Source organism: Nansenia antarctica, assembly GCF_963989245.1.
Source record: "Nansenia antarctica genome assembly, chromosome: 4".
Lineage (NCBI taxonomy): Eukaryota > Metazoa > Chordata > Actinopteri > Argentiniformes > Microstomatidae > Nansenia > Nansenia antarctica.
The window spans coordinates 33067571-33085985 of record NC_137689.1 but is presented as its reverse complement, the minus strand read 5'-3'; the positions used below and the strand labels follow the sequence as shown (position 1 = coordinate 33085985).

Here is an 18415-nt window from a genome sequence, read left to right as displayed (position 1 = left end):
GTGAACACAGGACATTTTCACTCCCAGGTGACTGACACACACACAGACGCAGATGCATACACACACAGGAAACACATCAAAAATATATTAAATAGGTGTCTGCGGCACACACACACACACACAAACACACACGTTCTCTCGCTCTCTAATTCTCACACACACCTCTGAAAATACCCATTGCTGAGCAACAATAGTTCTGTGACTGTGTGTGTGTGTGTGTGTGTTAGGCCTAACCCGGCTTAAACTGTGGGGACAACAAACAGAGGTGAACACGGGACATTTTCACACCCAGGTGACTGACGCGCGCACGCACGCGCGCGCGCACACACACACACACACACACACACACACACACACACACACTCTCTCTCTCTCGCTCGCTCTCTAATTCTGTCACACACATCTGAAAATACCCATTGCTGAGCAACAACAGTTCTCAGAACATGTCTAAAAGCGGCAGCATGTTTAATGCTGATTTCACTTCTCTGAAAGTGATGTTAACAAGTGTTACAACAAGCCTAACCTTCAGCCCTGAGACTGACTCAACTACATGTGTTGAGTAATGAAACATTTAGAGTTCTGCCCAAGGCCAACTGTACAGGCACAGCTACAGAGAGGTCGTAATCTTATCATCACTTTCACACGCCTTTGTCTGTGTGTGTGTGTCTAGGCTTTGACAGGAAGCAGGCAGACACACACACACACACACACTCGCTAACACACACGCACGGACACGCACACATTGACAAACACTTGTATTGTTGACAGACAGGCCTTGTCTCAAGTGAATGATGGTAGGATAAGGATTGACAGGATAAGGATTGACAGAGGCCTGAATGGCCACAGACGTGGGTGAGCAGTATATTGGTGGAGTGGAGACTTATTCAGTGACTTGAATATGCAGTGTTGGTACTACTTCCCTTTCCTGGCTGAGACCCATTGCAACTTCCTGTAAAGACTTGACTTACTGAGGGAAAGAACGATATCAGAACTGCAGAGTTCCTATTTTCCCTGGTGCGTAAACTAAAGTCATGTTGAGTTGACCATCGAGTGAATTAAGGAAACAGCATCTATGTGAACAGACACAATATTATTATTATTATTTTTACAAAAGCCAGCGTAACTAATAACTTTGATTCTGTGTTTCCCTGTGTGCTGCATCTCAACCACATCTTCCTTTTAATAAACAACACAGCTTCCAAAAGACACAAAAAGATTATTAGTTTGAACGGCTCAAGATATAACAGCAGGGATAGTAACAGGCTGGGATGAAGGGCTAACAATAGCTCCAGACCAAGACTAGCCAACTTTTCATCTCTCAAGTGAGTCGGTTCAAGATTAGTCTCCCAAGCCAGGCGTGTTGCCTTGCCTCCCACATATGCTCCCAGCTAACTGTCTGCTCAACAAGCCTTCCGTGTCCTATGGGCATAATGGGAGGGACGCGCACGTGCAGGAAACCTGGCTATCGTCATTTCTCCCAGCCTCCTCCCATGATTCCTTCATTTCATTTGGAACGGGACCTACGCAGACTTGTGATTTGTAGGGAGAGTGTCTATCTGTACAAGACTATTCCCAGAAGGCTTTCCCTTTCTCCCTTCTCTAACTCATAAGAAGCTGGATTCCTTTTTTCTTTCCAGACGTAGCGCATTAGCTGGTACTGGAAGGCTAGAGGCTAGCTAGAAATAGATCAGAGATAGAGTGACAGATGCGTGGATCATGATGACTCATGGTATGAGCAATTAGATAAAAAAATGGGTTAGAATGGAGTGTCTCCTTCTGTTCATCTGCACTGACGTGAACAAGTGGGACAGGTGAGAGCTAGCAAACATCTGGTAGGCATCATACTTCTTTAGCCTCTCTTGGGATTCCAGATCAGTGCAGAGGAAGGTAGGGACGTAGAGAGAGAGGATGGAAGCCACGTTACACACTTTAGGCTGACCTTGAAGAGAGTAAACAGCAATCACATTTAGTTGACTGACTCACATAGAAAGGCCTTTATGTGGTCTGGATAACAGTGTCTCAGCTAAACTCGCTGTCTCAGTCACTATGAAATGGGTTTCTATAGACACATGAACAACACACTTGAGTGCAATTGAAAACATACAGTGTTATAAAACAGACACTCTCACAACTATCAACATATAGGCCTAGCTACATATATATATATATATATATATATATATATATATATATCCTACTGTGCTTCAAACACAGTGTATTATTGTACAGGCTTACTATCTTTACCATCACTACACTATGCAATTACAACAGGAAAGCCATAGCGGTGACCCCTGAAGAACACAAGCAGAAGTAGAAGAAGCAGAAGGTGAAGGCTCCTATACAAATAGAGAGAGAGAGAGAGTGCACGAAAGAGAGAGAGAGAGAGAGAGACACTAGCCCTGAGTGACAGTTAACATACTGTCACTGACTCACCAATGTGTCACCTCACTTTGATATGCTGAAAGAGTTCACAGCACAATTCATCTTTCACAATCAACTTCCTCATCACTCCACATCATGCACACATATTTATGGATGTATGAATGGATGGATGTGGTCAGGAAATTGATTCACTCTCCAAACACACAATACATACCTCTGTATTTTTTTTGGGGGGGGGGCATTCCAACTGAAACATCAAAATAGGTGACACCCAATTGGTCCGTGTTAGGGAATACCTGCTTCTCAGACATAGTAATAGTTGTTGGGGGATATTGAACCATCCATCATTTCATGTATCGATTGACAAATGCATCAGATTGTGTTTCATTTACTGGAAATGGACTCTGCAGGAGCGCATCCTGGAGCTAGCTTGATGATGTCATGATAAAGGCTGAGAGTTAATGGAAGCTGAGACCAATCGGGACCTTCTCTGGCAATACCTTTGGGATTAACACAGGGTCATCTGCTATTGCTGAGGGAAGACAGATAGAGAGAGATCTCTCTCTCTCTCTCTCCCTCCCTCTCACATATTTTGGGAAGTAGGCATTCAGTAATAAGGGGTCTGGGAATTCCCTTCAGCTCAGACCGGAGTTTAGGCCATTTGGGAAAAAATGCTCACTTGAGAAACACAGGAACTGCACACTGCTGAGTTTGAGAGTCAAGCCTCTGGCTTGGAGTGCACAAATAAATTGTCGGTTCCCTATCTTCTTCTGTGTGTTGTTGTCCTATAGCTAAGCTGTTGATAAATGAAGGCCTTGCATGTCGGTTTTCAAAGTGAGTGCCTTGTAAAATCTATGAATTAGCAGCTTGGCCTACACTGAGGGAGGGGGTGCTGGAGAACATGTCACATTAGTTAGTTGCCTACTGAAGCCGACTCAGTAGTCATCTAAGCAGCAGTACGGTGTTGAAAAGTGATTTATATCATTCATTCATTCATACACACACACGATTTATTAGCCGACTTATTTAATCAGTGTAAAAGCAGTAGGCCTACTAAATTCCAGGCTCCCACGGCTGGAGATACACTCTGATGGAAAATATTTAGGCGAAATGTAGGCCAATTCACTTGATGCATTCAAAAGACGGCGCTCATCAAAAGTGTCAGCCGGGGAAGAAGCCAGGTTCATAGTCGATACGAGTAGTTCGTGTTGCACTATTCATCATTTCTGTCATTGCCCAACATAAACAGAAATCATTCGCGGCGCCCTTTGTTGGACTATATGTCACGTAAAATATTCTAAAGACAATCGAAAACCTTCGATTGTTACAACGTACAGATCCCCACAATCCCCATAAACAATCGTGAAAATTAACGCTAATTTTAGCAGGCGAGTAACATTATTGTATCGAAATAAAACGCACAAATCAGATTTACACGGAACCTCACCTCATTGTTAGTCTAGACTGCAAATCCCTCCTCCCAAGCGTGATATCTGAGTTCGGATAACAGGCCGGTGGAGAAAAACAGAAGACATAAGATGTTAACGATGGTTAATGTGATACACACATGTATCAATCTAGCCACCCCGATCGGCTGTGCGCCGAAATATCCACAACGACAATTTCCTGGTTCGGGGGAGGAGGATGACTGAATGGGGGAGCGGGGCAGACTTGTCAAATCCTCTCACCATCCCCGCCCGGCCCATCGCTCTGCTGAAAAACACTGGTGCACCTTATTCAACTTTAGCGCAAACCTTAAAACAATATCAAAAAAATAATAGGGCAAATAGCTGCAACAACATTAGACAATTGATTCTCATATTCCAACTTGGAAAATAAAATGGGAACCCCACCCCTGGCTGGGGAGGTGGAGGGGGATATGCTAGTGTAGTTTATGTCTAAAATACAGGTGTTAAATGGAAGGCTGACACGTGCCTATCCTAAATAGCAGCAGCATGTTGCACCAAAAGTGGTTTAACGGTTGTTTGATGTGAGGCTTTCACATCCCTACAGGACACCTTAACACAATTGTACTTCCTGTTTACTGATAGTTTCTGCATGAGGAAACACTGGCAGGACTTCTTCTGTTCAATGATTATTGCCTGCCTAAAAAGGCGAAATAGTGGTAGAAAAGAAGAACGCACATTACAAGGAAAGCATACCTAAGACAGGCAGTCTTACACACTGCACAGAAGGCTGCCTGGTAGTCCAATGCCACTGAAGCTGCAGCTGGATATGTGTCAAATAATGTAAAGTAAATCATAATAATAACTTACATTTATATAGCACCTTTCAAGGGACCCAAGGTCGCTTTACAGAAATACAAGAAAGCAACAAAAAACAAACAAACAAACAAAACAGCCAGACAAACAAAAACAACAACTTAACTCGAGGCCAAAGGCCTTGGCAAACAGGTGGGACTTGAGGACTGTTTTAAAAGCGTTCAGGGTAGGGGCGTTGTGGATCACTGCAGGGAGAGAGTTTCAGAGGGTGGGGGCTGTTACCTCTGAGTTCAGTCTTCGTTATTGAACATAACAGGGGCTGCCACACTGAAAGCTCGGTCCCCGCAGGTTAATGCGGGGGGTGGCAAACAGACCTGAGTCTGAGGACCGCAGGTTCCAGGGAGGGGCATGTTGGCGGAGGAGGTCAGATAGGTACTAGGGGGTGCGGTCATGGAGGGACTTGTAGGTGAGGAGGAGGATTTTGTAGGTAATGCGGGACTTGACCAGAAGTGGAGGTTGAAGGGTATACCGCCTGTCCACTAGGTGGCAGTATCTCGTTTGCTATGCTGTCCGGCTCAGTCAGGAGTCGGCCATGTTATTATTGGTTTAGTGTCAGACGTTCATGTTACGGTGGCCGTCTATTGAGCTGTCCACCTATTCCTGGCGTTTTCATGAAGAAATACGCTCCTCAATGTCAATGAAGTGTTTAATGACAAAGATGAGATAACGAACTCACGCCTGTTTAGACTCAAGCAGCGTACCCTCCCATGGCGCTTCGACATTGTGCACCTGCCTGGAAAGAGCAACTATGCCGCTGACGCAACCTCAAGACATCCGTCTCCATCAGGCTCAGCGAACGGCCTCTCACTGGGATTGCCGGGCGTGCCTGACGCCGTGGAGTCAGCACTTATGGCTTCCATCCGCGCCGATGCACAAGAGCTCGGAGCCGTCTCTTGGACCGTCCTTGCACGAGAAACAGCAAGTGATGCATGCCTCAGCCACCTTCTGCACCTGATCGAACATGGGGACAGGGTTGATATGAACGACCCAGCCCTGGCGAGTCTATCACCCGTCTGTGAGTCCATTTACGCACAGGACGGCGTCCTGCTATATCATGACCGCGTCGTGGTCCCTCCATCCCTCCGCGACAGCGTCCTTCGACACCTCCATGCCGCCCACCAAGGGATCTCGGCGATGGGGCAACAGGCCCGTGCCATAGTCTACTGGCCAGGGATGTCAGAGGACATCCGAGCCGCCAGGTACGGATGTGCGGACTGTAACCGGAACGCTCCGTCACAAGCAGCCACGCCCCCCCTGCCATCCTCGCCACCGTCCACCCCATTCGAGGCGGTGTTTGCTGACTTCTTTGACTATGGAGGTCGTCACTTCCTGGTTATCGGAGATCGACTATCGGGCTGGGTGGAGGTCCTATGCTCCACAGCAGGCACTGATATGGGAGGCTCAGCTGGGCTGGTTCACCACCTCCGTGCGTTCTTTGGCTCCTTTGGCGTGCCGGAGGAACTTTCGAGCGACGGTGGTCCGGAGTTCACAGCAGGCCAGACACAGGACTTCCTCCGTTTGTGGGGCGTCAAACATCGTGTGTCCTCTGTTGCTTTCCCACAGTCAAACGGAAGAGCGGAAGTTGCAGTGAAGTCTGCGAAGCGCCTCCTGATGTCCAACACTGGCCCGACTGGCAGTCTCGATCATGACCGCTTTCTGCGTGCCATGATACAGTTACGCAACACGCCTGACCCCGACTGCAACCTCTCACCGGCGCAGATTATCTTCGGTCACCCCCTTCGAGGTTCGCTTTCCTTCGTCAACAGGCTTGAGAAGTTCTCGAACCCACATATCCGACCGCTCTGGCGCCAAGCATGGGCGGCAAAGGAGGATGCCCTTCGGACCCGGATGTCCCGTACCACTGAGTCCCTGCAGGCTCACTCGAAGCCACTCCGCCCATTGGCACTTGGTGAGAGGGTGTTCCTCCAGAACCAGCAGGGCCCTAGCCCTAACAAGTGGGACAGGTCAGGGGTGGTGGTGGAGTCACGTGATCACGATCAGTATCGGGTTAAGGTTGATGGGTCTGGACGCCTGACTTTATGCAACCGGCGGTTCCTCCGTGGCTACACCCCCTATGCTCCTCACCAGCCAGCTGCTATGTCCCCTCCACCTGCGCCCTTGGTACACCGCTCCCTACCTGTCCAACCGTGCCTGGTGGTGCCCCAGGGGATCGTCCAGCAGCTGGCGGATGGACCCTGTGGCGCGGCCCTGGGTCCCTCCTTGCCGGCGTCTGCTGGTGAGGCGGCCCCTGGCCTCGGGTCCCAGGGCGACCCTGTACCCACTGATGCCACCCCGAACGCTTCGCTTCTAGTGTCGCAGTCGCCACTGTCGCTGCCCCGTCCTACGAGGCCTCGCCGTACAAGGGAGCCACCCAAGCACTACGAGCCCGAAACAGGCCGTTGGACGCGGGACTGAGTCCGGTTACCTATTTCAGTTTATAGCTTTCCGGACTGGGGGGGATGAAGGGTATACCGCCTGTCCACTAGGTGGCAGTATCTCGTTTGCTATGCTGTCCGGCTCAGTCAGGAGTCGGCCATGTTATTATTTGTTTAGTGTCAGACGTTCATGTTACGGTGGCCGTCTATTGAGCTGTCCACCTATTCCTGTAAGTTGGTTATTCGAATGTTTCTGGTTAAGTTATATATATTACATTTACCCTGCTTATACTTTATCTCAATTCATGCTTCTATTGTTTGTATATTTGCAGGGCGTTTTCATCTTTGTCATTAAACACTTCATTGACATTGAGGAGCGTATTTCTTCAGAGGTGGATGAGGGTGATGAGGGGGGGGGGGGTGATGTGCTGCCAGGGCTTGGTGTGGTGAGAACCCTGATAGCTGAGTTTTGCACATATTAGAGCCTGTCCAGGGTGTTGTTGGGTACCCCGAACAGAACACCATTGCAGTAGTTCAGGCGGGAGGTGACAAAAGCATGGACCAGGGTTACAGCAACAGTGTCTGAGAGTGACGGGCGGAGTCTGGCAATGTTTCTTAGGTAGAAGAAGGCGGATTAGGTGACGGACTTGATGTGAGATTGAAAGGAGAGGGTGGAGTCAAGGACAGTGGTGTAGTCTACGTGATACGCAGGACTACGCCGTATACCCACTAGGAAAGGCCAAGGATTTGCGTATACCCACTTAAAAATGTGCGAGGATACGTAACGGCGTTTTGTGACAGAACTTTCACACTTTTATTCATAAAATTCACCCCGTCTGTGTTACGAAGCACTTACTTCGAACTTTCGGACATGTTTGTTATCACATAACCAGTCGTTCTGAATGCTCTCAGTATTTCCCCTACGATTGCCTTGGGGTGGGCGGGCCAGACCTACCTCCACACTTCGCTTCGTGCTGTGCCAGCGCTGGAGAATGGTTTTGTTTTTGCGCGAGTGTGCGCGTGCGACGCAAGAGAGTTTTTGCAGGGTGAAAGCTCTGCATAAGAAAGTAAGCAAGTTGAAACGTTAGCAAATATAAATGACTGTGTTCTGACAGAGAAAGTTGGTTCAAATTTGTCGTTATTATTGTGACTAGAAAATGTCTGATTATAGTTTCATATGTGAAACTAAGGCCCTTGCACACATGCCAGCTAAAGAGCTAACTGGATGCACTTCATTATTTTACTTAAAGTAGATATACAATCTTTCTTATTCTGCTAGAATTGGGCTTTATGGTAATACCATAATGGTATATTTACAGTATAAATAGAAGCATTGGAACAAACATTATAGTAGAAGCATTGGAACAAACCCTCACTCATTGGAAATGTCTGTTTTTTGTAGTTGGACATACGATTTTCTTACAGGTGAGAGAGTAAGTAAAGACAGTATCTGACTGCATTGGCCACAGCCTATCTCCTGTTTCTGTAGCGTGAGGCAGCTTGATGTACAAGTACAGTCCATGCCACCCCCCCCCCCCCCTCCCAAGGCAGCAAAGACTGGTGTAGATGCATACTGTATGCATAAGTGAGTGTGGTGGTGCTTATGGGGTGTCGCTACGGGACAGGTGTCGCTCTGACTGGGAGGGCAAAATCACAGTATACCCACTAGAAAAAACTAGACTACACCACTGCAAGGATGACACCCAGGTTGCGGGCTTGGGGAGATGGAACAGCCGTCATCCTGGAGGATGATGTCTCCAACCTTCCGGAGCAGCACCCTAAAGAGATTGTGCCCAAAACTAAATTCCTCAAAAAAAGTTCGGAAACGTTATTTTGGTCGTTTATTCCTCCCCTTTAATAATACCAAATGGTATTGTATTTTATATCGTTGGAAAGCCTGATTGGTCACCTTTACAACGAGGTGTCGGAGTTCATCAAGCATGTACAGTACATAGTGGGCTACCGTACAGTACAGGCCAAAAGTTTGGACACACCTTCTCATTCAATGTGTTTCCTTTATTTTCATGACTATTTACATTGTAGATTCTCACTGAAGGCATCAAAACTATGAATGAACACATGTGGAATGATGTACTTAACAAAAAAGTGTGAAATAACTCTAAATATGTCTTAGATTTTAGATTCCTCAAAGTAGCCACCCTTTGCTTTTTTGTTGTTAATAAAATAAAAATGTGTTGTTGTTAATAAAAAAAAATATATATAATATTAAATATATATATATATATATAATAACATGTTATATTTAAGATTATTATTATATATTTTATTAACAAAAAAGCAAAGGGTGGCTACTTTGAGGAATCTAAAATATAAGACATATTTAGAGTTATTTCACACTTTATTGTTAAATACATAATTCCTATGTGTTCATTCATAGTTTTGATGCCTTCAGTGAGAATCTACAATGTACCAAATAGTCATGAAAATAAAGGAAACCCATTGAATGAGAAGGTGTGTCCAAACTTTTGGCCTGTACTGTATATCAAATCCTCCCAACACATGAGTACCCCTAGAGGGCGTTAAATCACCACATTATGTATGTAGGCCTGCGGAAGTTAGGGCTGTCACTATCTGGCTGTTATATGGAAATGCAGCACAGGCAATTTGAACCTCTAGCTAGCCATACTCGAAATGTCTTTAGCTTAGCTACCAATTACATGGTAACATAGCAAAAGGGTAATTAACGACTACTACAAGAATTTGAATTATCACCAAGCTACTGCGAAATGTAGTTCAACTAATAGTTGAAATACATGTAGTGAAACTACTCCCCAGCATAACCATACTTTAAATTATAATAAATACCGTAACAATATCTTATTGTGTCCATTCTAACATCTACTGGCTATGTCTGAGGGGATGCCAGTCTTGCAGTTTCTCAGGCCCTTTAAATGGTAGACTTTTAGAGTGACACACTTTTAAAAAATTGTTTATTATTAAACAAAAATCAATTTTACATAAGCATAAAGTGTTCAGTCCATTATATCCGATGGAAACCTTTAGGGTTAGGGTTAAAAATGCAGCCAGAACACTTAACATTTGTGTGTGGGATGGGCACAAGCTATCATATCAAACCGTACAACAACACAGTACAAAGATATACTGGTCATTTCAGCAATTCCTGGTCATTCATCCTAATCCAGGGTCACATTCAGTAGGAAGAAAACGTTTTCAAGCAGACAATTGAGTGTTCGTATTTGTCAGACTGACATCATTCCTCAAACTGCTCTATTACAACAAAAAAACTGAAAACACAGAGAAAATTAAACAATAGCTCAGCTCCTGCTCTCAGTCCCACAGCTAAAGCAGTGTAACAAACATCCAGGGTGTCCTCAGTCTATTTCCCTGCGGTGATGAGAGGGTTCCTCAGCACAACGATGACTGAGTCCCCCCTGAGAAACATTTTGGAGATGTAGCGGTCCTTGTTCACTGGCTTGGACTTTTTTTTCCCCTTGCCACTCTTGGGAACCTCTGTCCACATTTCCTTCACATTCTCCAACACCATGTTGCAATGCCTACAGAAACAAGACAAAAACAGGAGAATTAAACTGTTAATCTTACTTTGAAATAGATTTTTAATCTATGTTTAAGGGTGTGTTCTCACTAGAACATTTGCTTCACTTGGAATCAGAGTTTGGGATAAAATTAGCTTTGCTCTGCGTCGTTTGGAGCTTAGAGAACGCGCATTCGAAGTCGCTCCCGGAGCAAACAACCGACGCATGCTCCTCTTGAAAAGGGTGGTTTCACTCCGGTTAGAAACGACGCATCGAGGCTGTCCATAGGAAAACAACAGCGCATGCGTGTTGATCTGGATAAGAGCGGGACTAGGGGCAATGTAACATTTTTCTGATCAATCAACTACCACGTCTGTTGCTTCGATTGCATGCTTTGATTGCTTGTTACTTCGTTTACATAAAGGGCTGTGAGAACGCAAATCAGATAAATTATTTATGCAACAATGTTGCAATCTCATCCATTTGTTCCTGGTCATGATTCAGATTTTCATGTGAGAACATGACCTAAGACAACTGATTATTCAAAGCAGGCAGGATAGAACTAATAGAACTAACAGCCAGGATGAAAACGACCCCAAAATATAACTGCTTTAGTGAAGATTACATGAAAGTGGTTTAACAGATGTATGAACTTTTTCGGATCTTCCTTCTCAGGCATGTAAGTGATAGCAATACCAAAATTGTTTAAAATGGAAATTGCATAAAAACTTGATAAACATGTCATCTGTCCTGCCTAACAGGGACATGTCTTATAGCCATGTTCCAAGTCAAATTGGGCTACTCTACATTCCTACCCAAAGATGTATAGCCACCACTGTTCCAACTCAATATTCTTACCTATCAAAGGCTTTGACTCGACCCAACAGTTTCTTGTTGTTGCGGCAGTTGATGAGGACTTGCGTGTTACTCTTCACAGACTGGGTGAGCACGGAGAGGGGTCCTGTATTGAATTCTTCTTCCTCCCGTTTTTGGAGCTCCTCTGGAGTCATCTCAGACTTGGGTTTGGTCAATAAACTCCTGAAAAAAGAGCCAAGTGTACAAACAAAATATATTTTAATAGCATGAATACGAAACTGTACTTAGGCCTATGTTAATATGTTGTATGCTATGCATCTTTAACACCGGCAGAAGAAAGCAAGAAAATAGAAAGAAACAACATGGACCCTTCTCTCTTCCCAACGTGACATGGTTTTGATTGTTGGCTACAGTTACAACTATTCTAACGACACGTTTACCAAATACACCACTATTAAACACAGAAAAACAACAAACTATATTCTTGGACTTACATTTTGCTATCTTTTGTTGATAACTGTACTGTACGAACGACGAAGACACCTTTTTCGAACCACAAACGTTGCGCGAAATCACAACTCTTTCCGGGTGAATAAAAGGGCACGTTCTCCTTTATGTTCCTGCATAGCGCCATCTGTCGCCCAGGAAGCGAATTTGCGAAACCTAGGATGGTAGGGGGAGGCAGAGCAATACCGCTACCTGATTGGTTGGCGAAGCACTCCCTCATTGCCCCCTCATTGGCTGGCGAGTCTACCATCGAAAGCCAGACTCCTTGCTATAAGCTAGCAATATTGGGCTAACGTAAACGGCTAACGTAAACGCTAGCATGCGGCGTGTGAACGGGTTGAAATGCACGCCCAGAGAAGTTAGAAGTCATAAGGAAACATGTTTATTGACTGGGCAACACAGTGTAAAAATACACAGCTTCATAAAATAAACCAGAAACACTCATTCTGCAGTCTGCACGTCTTATTCTGATATTAACCACCCACAAACCACATTAACCACACAGGGGAAATACAGTATCAAAGGAGCAGTACATTTCAGGAACATTTCAGAACTTTAGGAGTTGTTTAAACTTGAACTCTCTTAGATTATATTCAAGCCGATCTTCAGCTACTGGCAAACATCTCCACGTTCAGCTGCGTCTCCACGTTCTGCTCCCTCCGGACTCTTCATGACAAAGCATTATTAGATGTGTACACACACACACAACGTAGAAAAAGAACACCCAAATGTAAAAGTCTGTTTTTGTCCTTAATTAAACATAATACATCGATTGCAATTCAATTGTTTCTTTTATTCCTTTTACAATGTGAACCACGTAGAAAAAGAACACCCAAATGTAAAAGTCAGTTTTTGTCTTTAATTAAACATAATACAATTCAATTGTTTCTTTTATTCCTTTTACAATGTGAACCACATGTATCATACCAACACCTAAATGTTAAGTATATAGATTAGCCATTTATTACTTATTTTTTTAAACAAATAATTATATAGGTATCAGGAAACAGTATAATAGTGTTGGCTCTAGAGAGATGGAACACCAGGAGGAGGAGAAGAAGCAGATGAATGTGTGTATAACAGGGGCCTATTCACAGGGTTCAACTCACCCCCCCCCCCCCCCACACACACACACAACTTGGTTGATTCTGACTTTTTAGAGGGGGACCCTCATTGATCCTTAAATTCTAGTGGCAGGGCCCTGATCTGTTATGGGGGCATCTAACACCCCCCCCCCACACACACACACACACACACACTCGAACCCTGCCTATTCAGTGGAGCGATAGAACTGTAGTGTACGGAGAGAACACGCTTCCCTATTCTGCACGACCGACAGAGCACAGTGTCTGTTCTAGACAGCACATTTCTATCTGAACGTAACTTTGTTTGGCGTCCCCACTGAATAGGTCCAAGTTGTTCCAAGAACTGATCTAAGGTTGCGTTGCATTGTGACCTCCTACAGGTTTAGGTTAGTATTGGGTTGGGGGGTTAAAGGTAAAGTTCGCCGAAACCAGACCAGTACTTAGGAACAACCTCTAGGCCAGCCAGTCGAAGCTTTCCACATCAACACATTTCAGTAATGCACACCCCTTTATGAAAGGCTATAGAGTCTACGTCCCAATGTCCAACACTCGCACACTACCGAGTACGAAGCGAGCTGGCTGTGCCCACTTAATAACAGCACGCCAAGTGTGGACAGTGGGATGTAGGCTCTGGAAGAACAATTATGGGTGGAATCCTAACACGGCACACGCAGATGTAGAATTCCACCCTCTGTGAACAATTCCCTCCTAGGACAAGAGGCATTCCGATATACAGTATAACAGCACTTGGACCTTTAACTATGTGTATCGCTCCGCCACACAGGTGTTCTATTAAATGACCGTTAATTAGACATACAGAAACTGTCCGATGTTAATTAGACATACAGAAACTGTCCGATGTTAATTAGACATACAGAAACTGTCCGATGCGGGAATCGAGGTGAGGGAGATCATGGCAGTGAGCGGGCATAGGTGAGATTACGATCTGAATTGTGATTTATATTCATTTATAATGAATGAGTAGCGGAGCATACACATTTAAACAAAAAACCAACAGGACAGCTACAGAGTGTGTTGACGCAACTTCAGGGGAGTGTGTTCATTTTCTGCTGTGTTGGCCACCCAGGGACACACCATCAGACACACACTGAGAGAGGGAGTGTGGTGCAGATCTTTTGGGCAGTGCACCGCTCCCCTCTTTCACTTTCCCATAGTCATGCTCCCTCCGGACTCTTTTAGGAGGCCGCCCGGTGATCAGTGCCCGTCTGCCCCCAAGTGGTGTCTTCCGACGAGCCACAGCTGTAGGCTGGACTCCAATCTGCGTGCTTGTTTGCAAGCCTTTTCTTGGTCTCATTTTGATACGCTTGGCTGCAGCACCCCTTGTCTTACCGAAAGTGGACAGCGCTGAGATCAGCCCACTGTCTGTAGTGGTCTTTTCGTAAGAAGAGACGAGCGATTGGATGGGGGCTTGGAACGTGTCATCCCGTCTCAGCTTGTCCATCAGTCCGTCAAACATCATTTTGAGGCGATCTCCGAGATGCATTGCTGATTGGCTGATGCTTCTCCAGGTGCGGGGGCTTCTCCAGGTGCGGGGGCTTCTTCAGGTGCGGGGCCAGTTTGCTCTCGGGTGCCTATTTCGCAAGAATACACAGTGTTAATATCAGTATGTTAATGCAAGCATGGTGTTTTATGCATTTTTCCAATAGGTACACATATGTATGACGTAAGTATATCATACTGTAAGTGGGCCCACTGTTCAGTTAAATCAGCTGGCCTGAGGTGGCCTTGAATGTGATAATGTCCTGCTGAAAAATACTCACTTGCATTGAGTTGAGTTTCCTCAAAGTCTTCCTCCCTCTCAAACTCCAAACCCTTAAACCAGTTGTCTGGTACGTTGAGCTTTCCTTTTTGACAGACAAGAGGTACACAGAGTCCAGAAGTAAGCAATACTGTTCATTTTTGAGAGACTGTGTGTATAATATATCAGGCGAATGGACAAGCAAGCCAAGTACTATACCTGTGGCAATCTCATAAAAGCACTTCCTTGCAGTGGATGACATCACTGGAAAGGAGTGGCTGCCTTGCACGTTGAAGGCCTGCATTACCGCATGCTGGTGCTTGCAGAGAGCCCCATTGTTGCCAACTGGACAGGTGCACATGCCCACAGAGACATTCACCAGGTACACAGCTTCTCCAGATTCACTGGGAACCGCATAGTTGGATTCATCTTCCTAAAATATGAAAAGAGATGAAGGTTGAAGATAATATTACAAAAAAATAAGCTCAGGCGTTACAAAATAAACGTAAAATACTTTGTGATCAAACATTTTGTCTTTATGTATGCATTTTGTTGGTAAGTAGCCGTGTAAGAAGCCCAGCAAGCCCGTGTAAGAAGCCCAGCTGGTCAGTATTGAAAGATCCATTCAGTGAGTTACAAAACCCCTCAGCTAATGCCTCTGGGTTCAAAATGCACTGTGGTAGTGACCGTTTTGGGTGTACGCCCTTACATATGCACAAAGAATACACACCTTGACGATTCTGTCAGGACACACAACGTCTTTGTACTTGGACTCCCGCTTCGCAGTACTCTTATTTGCGGCATCCAGTAGTCTCCTGACATAGTATGCCTCCAGCCTGGTGAAGATGAAGTCTACCAGTTGAGTGATGATGTAGGCCTTCAGCCTGTAGGGAAGGGAATTGAGAACTGAATCGTATCAGAATTATACCTCTGAGAATCACGATACTATAAAGGAAAAGATAAGCATTGTAATTCATGGTGCGTATGTGTGTGTGTGTGTGTGTGTGTGTGTGTGTGTGTGAGAGAGAGAGTCTTTGTGTGTGTGTGAGAAAGTGTCTGTGTGTGTGTGTGTGAGAGAGAGAGTGTGTATGTGTGAATGGCATTGCATCCCTACCTGTAGAAGATCCTGTCCTTCAGAACCCTCATGGCACTCTCCACAAAGTTATTTGTGTTGTTGCCCCGTGTCGGAAGGCCTGAGCGGAGACAGACAGCCCAGTCCATGCGTCGTGTGAACACTGAGGCCAGATGGTCCCTGTAGCGCTGGTGTTTCAGTACCGTCGGGTCCTGGAGAGCCTGGTGGTAGGAGGCCTCCAGGTCCTGTGGTGACACGGCATACACCAGATGTTTAAAGATCTCTAGGAGACGCTGCCGGTCCCCCTTCGGCACCTGTGATGGAAATGATTGAATGAATGAAATGTTATTTATATAGCGCATTTCATACCCAGAGGCAACACAATGTGCTTCACAAAGGAAAGGAGGGGGTGTATAGGCCCCACCCTTTCAGCACCATTTTCCAGGGGGAAGCAAAAAAACTGTTTACCCATGGGGCCAGATAAATAAGTAAGAAAATATTACTGTATCAAGCTTCTTCATATGTTACACTAGAGCCCACCTAGGCTACGGCTCGATCTATACTAAAGCCTGGTGGAGTGGCGTAACCTAACTTCCTTTGATATACCGTGGAAGTGTGATTTGCCTGACTGACTCTGCCTGACTCTGTGTGTTACCTGGCTAGGGGACCAGAAAACAGCTTTTAGAATAAAATTATATGAATTTCGATGGTGAGTGTCCCAGAGCCACCTCCACATGGCCTGCAGCATGTGAAACACGCAGAGGAGGGGAGTGGTCTGAGGGAAGGCATTTTGTAGTGCCTGTCGCAGGGCTTTGCAGTCGTCAGTCATGACGACCTGTGGGCCTAGTTCTCCTCTTCCATAAAAAGCATCCTCTGGAAGGATGGTCATCAGCAACTTGAGTCCTGCTGTGATGGTCCTTTGTGACTCAGAGGTTGTGATGATGACTCCAAGTGGCAGCCCACCTGCAGTCGAATGGGTCAGCAGGAGAAAGATCCTGCTATTCATGCGGTCACAGTTTCCTGACACAAACAAAAACTAACTTTATTTAGCCATGCAAGTCTTTAAATGACCACTTCCCTCATTATCAATCAGCTTTATGTCCTTCAAACCTGAAGAATCCATGAACATCAGTTCTCCACTGTGTTTCCCAAGCCTGTGGACCCTCTTCATTATTGGAGTGCACACAGCGATGATGGTTTGCCCATCTGTGGTCTCCTCCATCCTCACACAGGTCTCACCCTGCTCCATGTTGTAGGCCTCCAGACGTTGCTGGAGGTTTACTATCATAGCGTTCCCAGATGCTGCTCCATACTCCCTCTCAAAAATGGAATAGTATAATCTGTAATGGCAATAAACAACAAATATGTTTCCATCTTTTGTCCCCTGGGAGATGTTACATGCATTAATGCTTACTTGATTATTGTGACTATTTTTGAATATGCTAACGTGAAACTAACCGATAACAAAAGTAGATATCTGGGCAGATGGACCGATCTGCTGAGGCATATAGGTAAACATCACCCTTCTCCTCCTGAAGGTCGTATTTCAGTGTGTTTAGGGCTGAGGAGGGTGAGTGGCTACTCTCAAAGAGCTTCTCCAGTTTCTCCACCGTTTCTTTTGCTACATCGCGCTGCTGTAAGGCCTCGGCACAAGTAAGGCGGTGGTTGTGGGTGTTTTTTATGGTGACATGGTTGTGACTCTTGGTTGTGGCAATCAACAGATCTACAAAATATGGAACGGAAACATGAGCATGTAACCTCGATTAAACTGTATGTAATGTATATTAATCTCAAAATGATTGTTCCGTTACAGAACAAACCTGGACTTTCGGTTTCGAGAGCAAATGCTTTTTTTAAGCACAAGGTAGAGCCCAGCTGGACAGTTTGTGTTTTTCTTTGTCTGACTTGTGTGCCATGTGTTGTGTTGGCATCTTAAGTCCACCTTTGAACATAGAAATTCTTAATTAAAGATCTTACCACTTTATCAATTATAAAAACAAGAAAAATTACTTGAATGATCTTACTTTGTAGCTGTTGCGCCGTGCAGAATCCTGAGTAGCAGGATACGTTTTGGCCACTCTCATGGTCATCTGTGATGACCGTTGGAAGTCCTCCAGCCATGTCTCTACCTCCTCCCTGGTGCTGAGTTGGAGCTTTAAAGAGGCCGTGAAACCTCCCCGCTCCAGTGGAGTATATGAGCAGATATTATGGCAGTACCCCTCAGGGACAAGTTGCTGTTTAAACACATTAAATGTAAGGTTAGTAAATCAACCATCACGAACCAACAAAGACAAATATGTAGGTACATAAATGTAAAAGTGCATTTTGCATAATAGGTCCCCTTTAAAATTTGAGTGGGGCATGTAGCACCCTATAATGTAATAATTTCCTGATAATGTAATAACACCTGATAATGTAATGTCCACTTAACTCCATCGAAAATGTAATAAAACCCAATAATGTAATAATTGACCAATAATGTAATAAAATAACCTGACTGATATTGTAATAACATTTTTACTGATAATGTAATACCTTATTACATAAGTAATACCTTATTACATTATTGGGACTTTATTACACTTTCAGGTGGGTCTTTTTTTTTTTTTTACTGATAATGTA

At 45.0% G+C, this 18415-nt stretch overlaps 1 protein-coding gene across 1 annotated transcript; it reads right to left on the bottom strand.

Moving 5' to 3' along the window:
* Window positions 1–9973: 9973 nt before the first annotated feature.
* On the bottom strand, window positions 9974–11975 carry LOC308155355 (small nuclear ribonucleoprotein Sm D2-like). Its single transcript, XM_080528667.1, has 3 exons — window positions 11865–11975; window positions 11413–11592; window positions 9974–10575 (listed from the first exon to the last, which is right to left on the bottom strand). Coding segments are annotated over exons 1-3 (360 nt in total). The 5' UTR covers window positions 11867–11975; the 3' UTR covers window positions 9974–10397.
* Window positions 11976–18415: the final 6440 nt, after the last annotated feature.

Bases quoted from the DNA above. Each gene is read 5' to 3' on its own strand.
- LOC308155355 (XM_080528667.1), bottom strand. The intron at 10,576-11,412 runs GTAAGAATATTG...TTGTTTCTGTAG, and splicing joins CGAGTCAAAGCCTTTGATAG to GCATTGCAACATGGTGTTGG.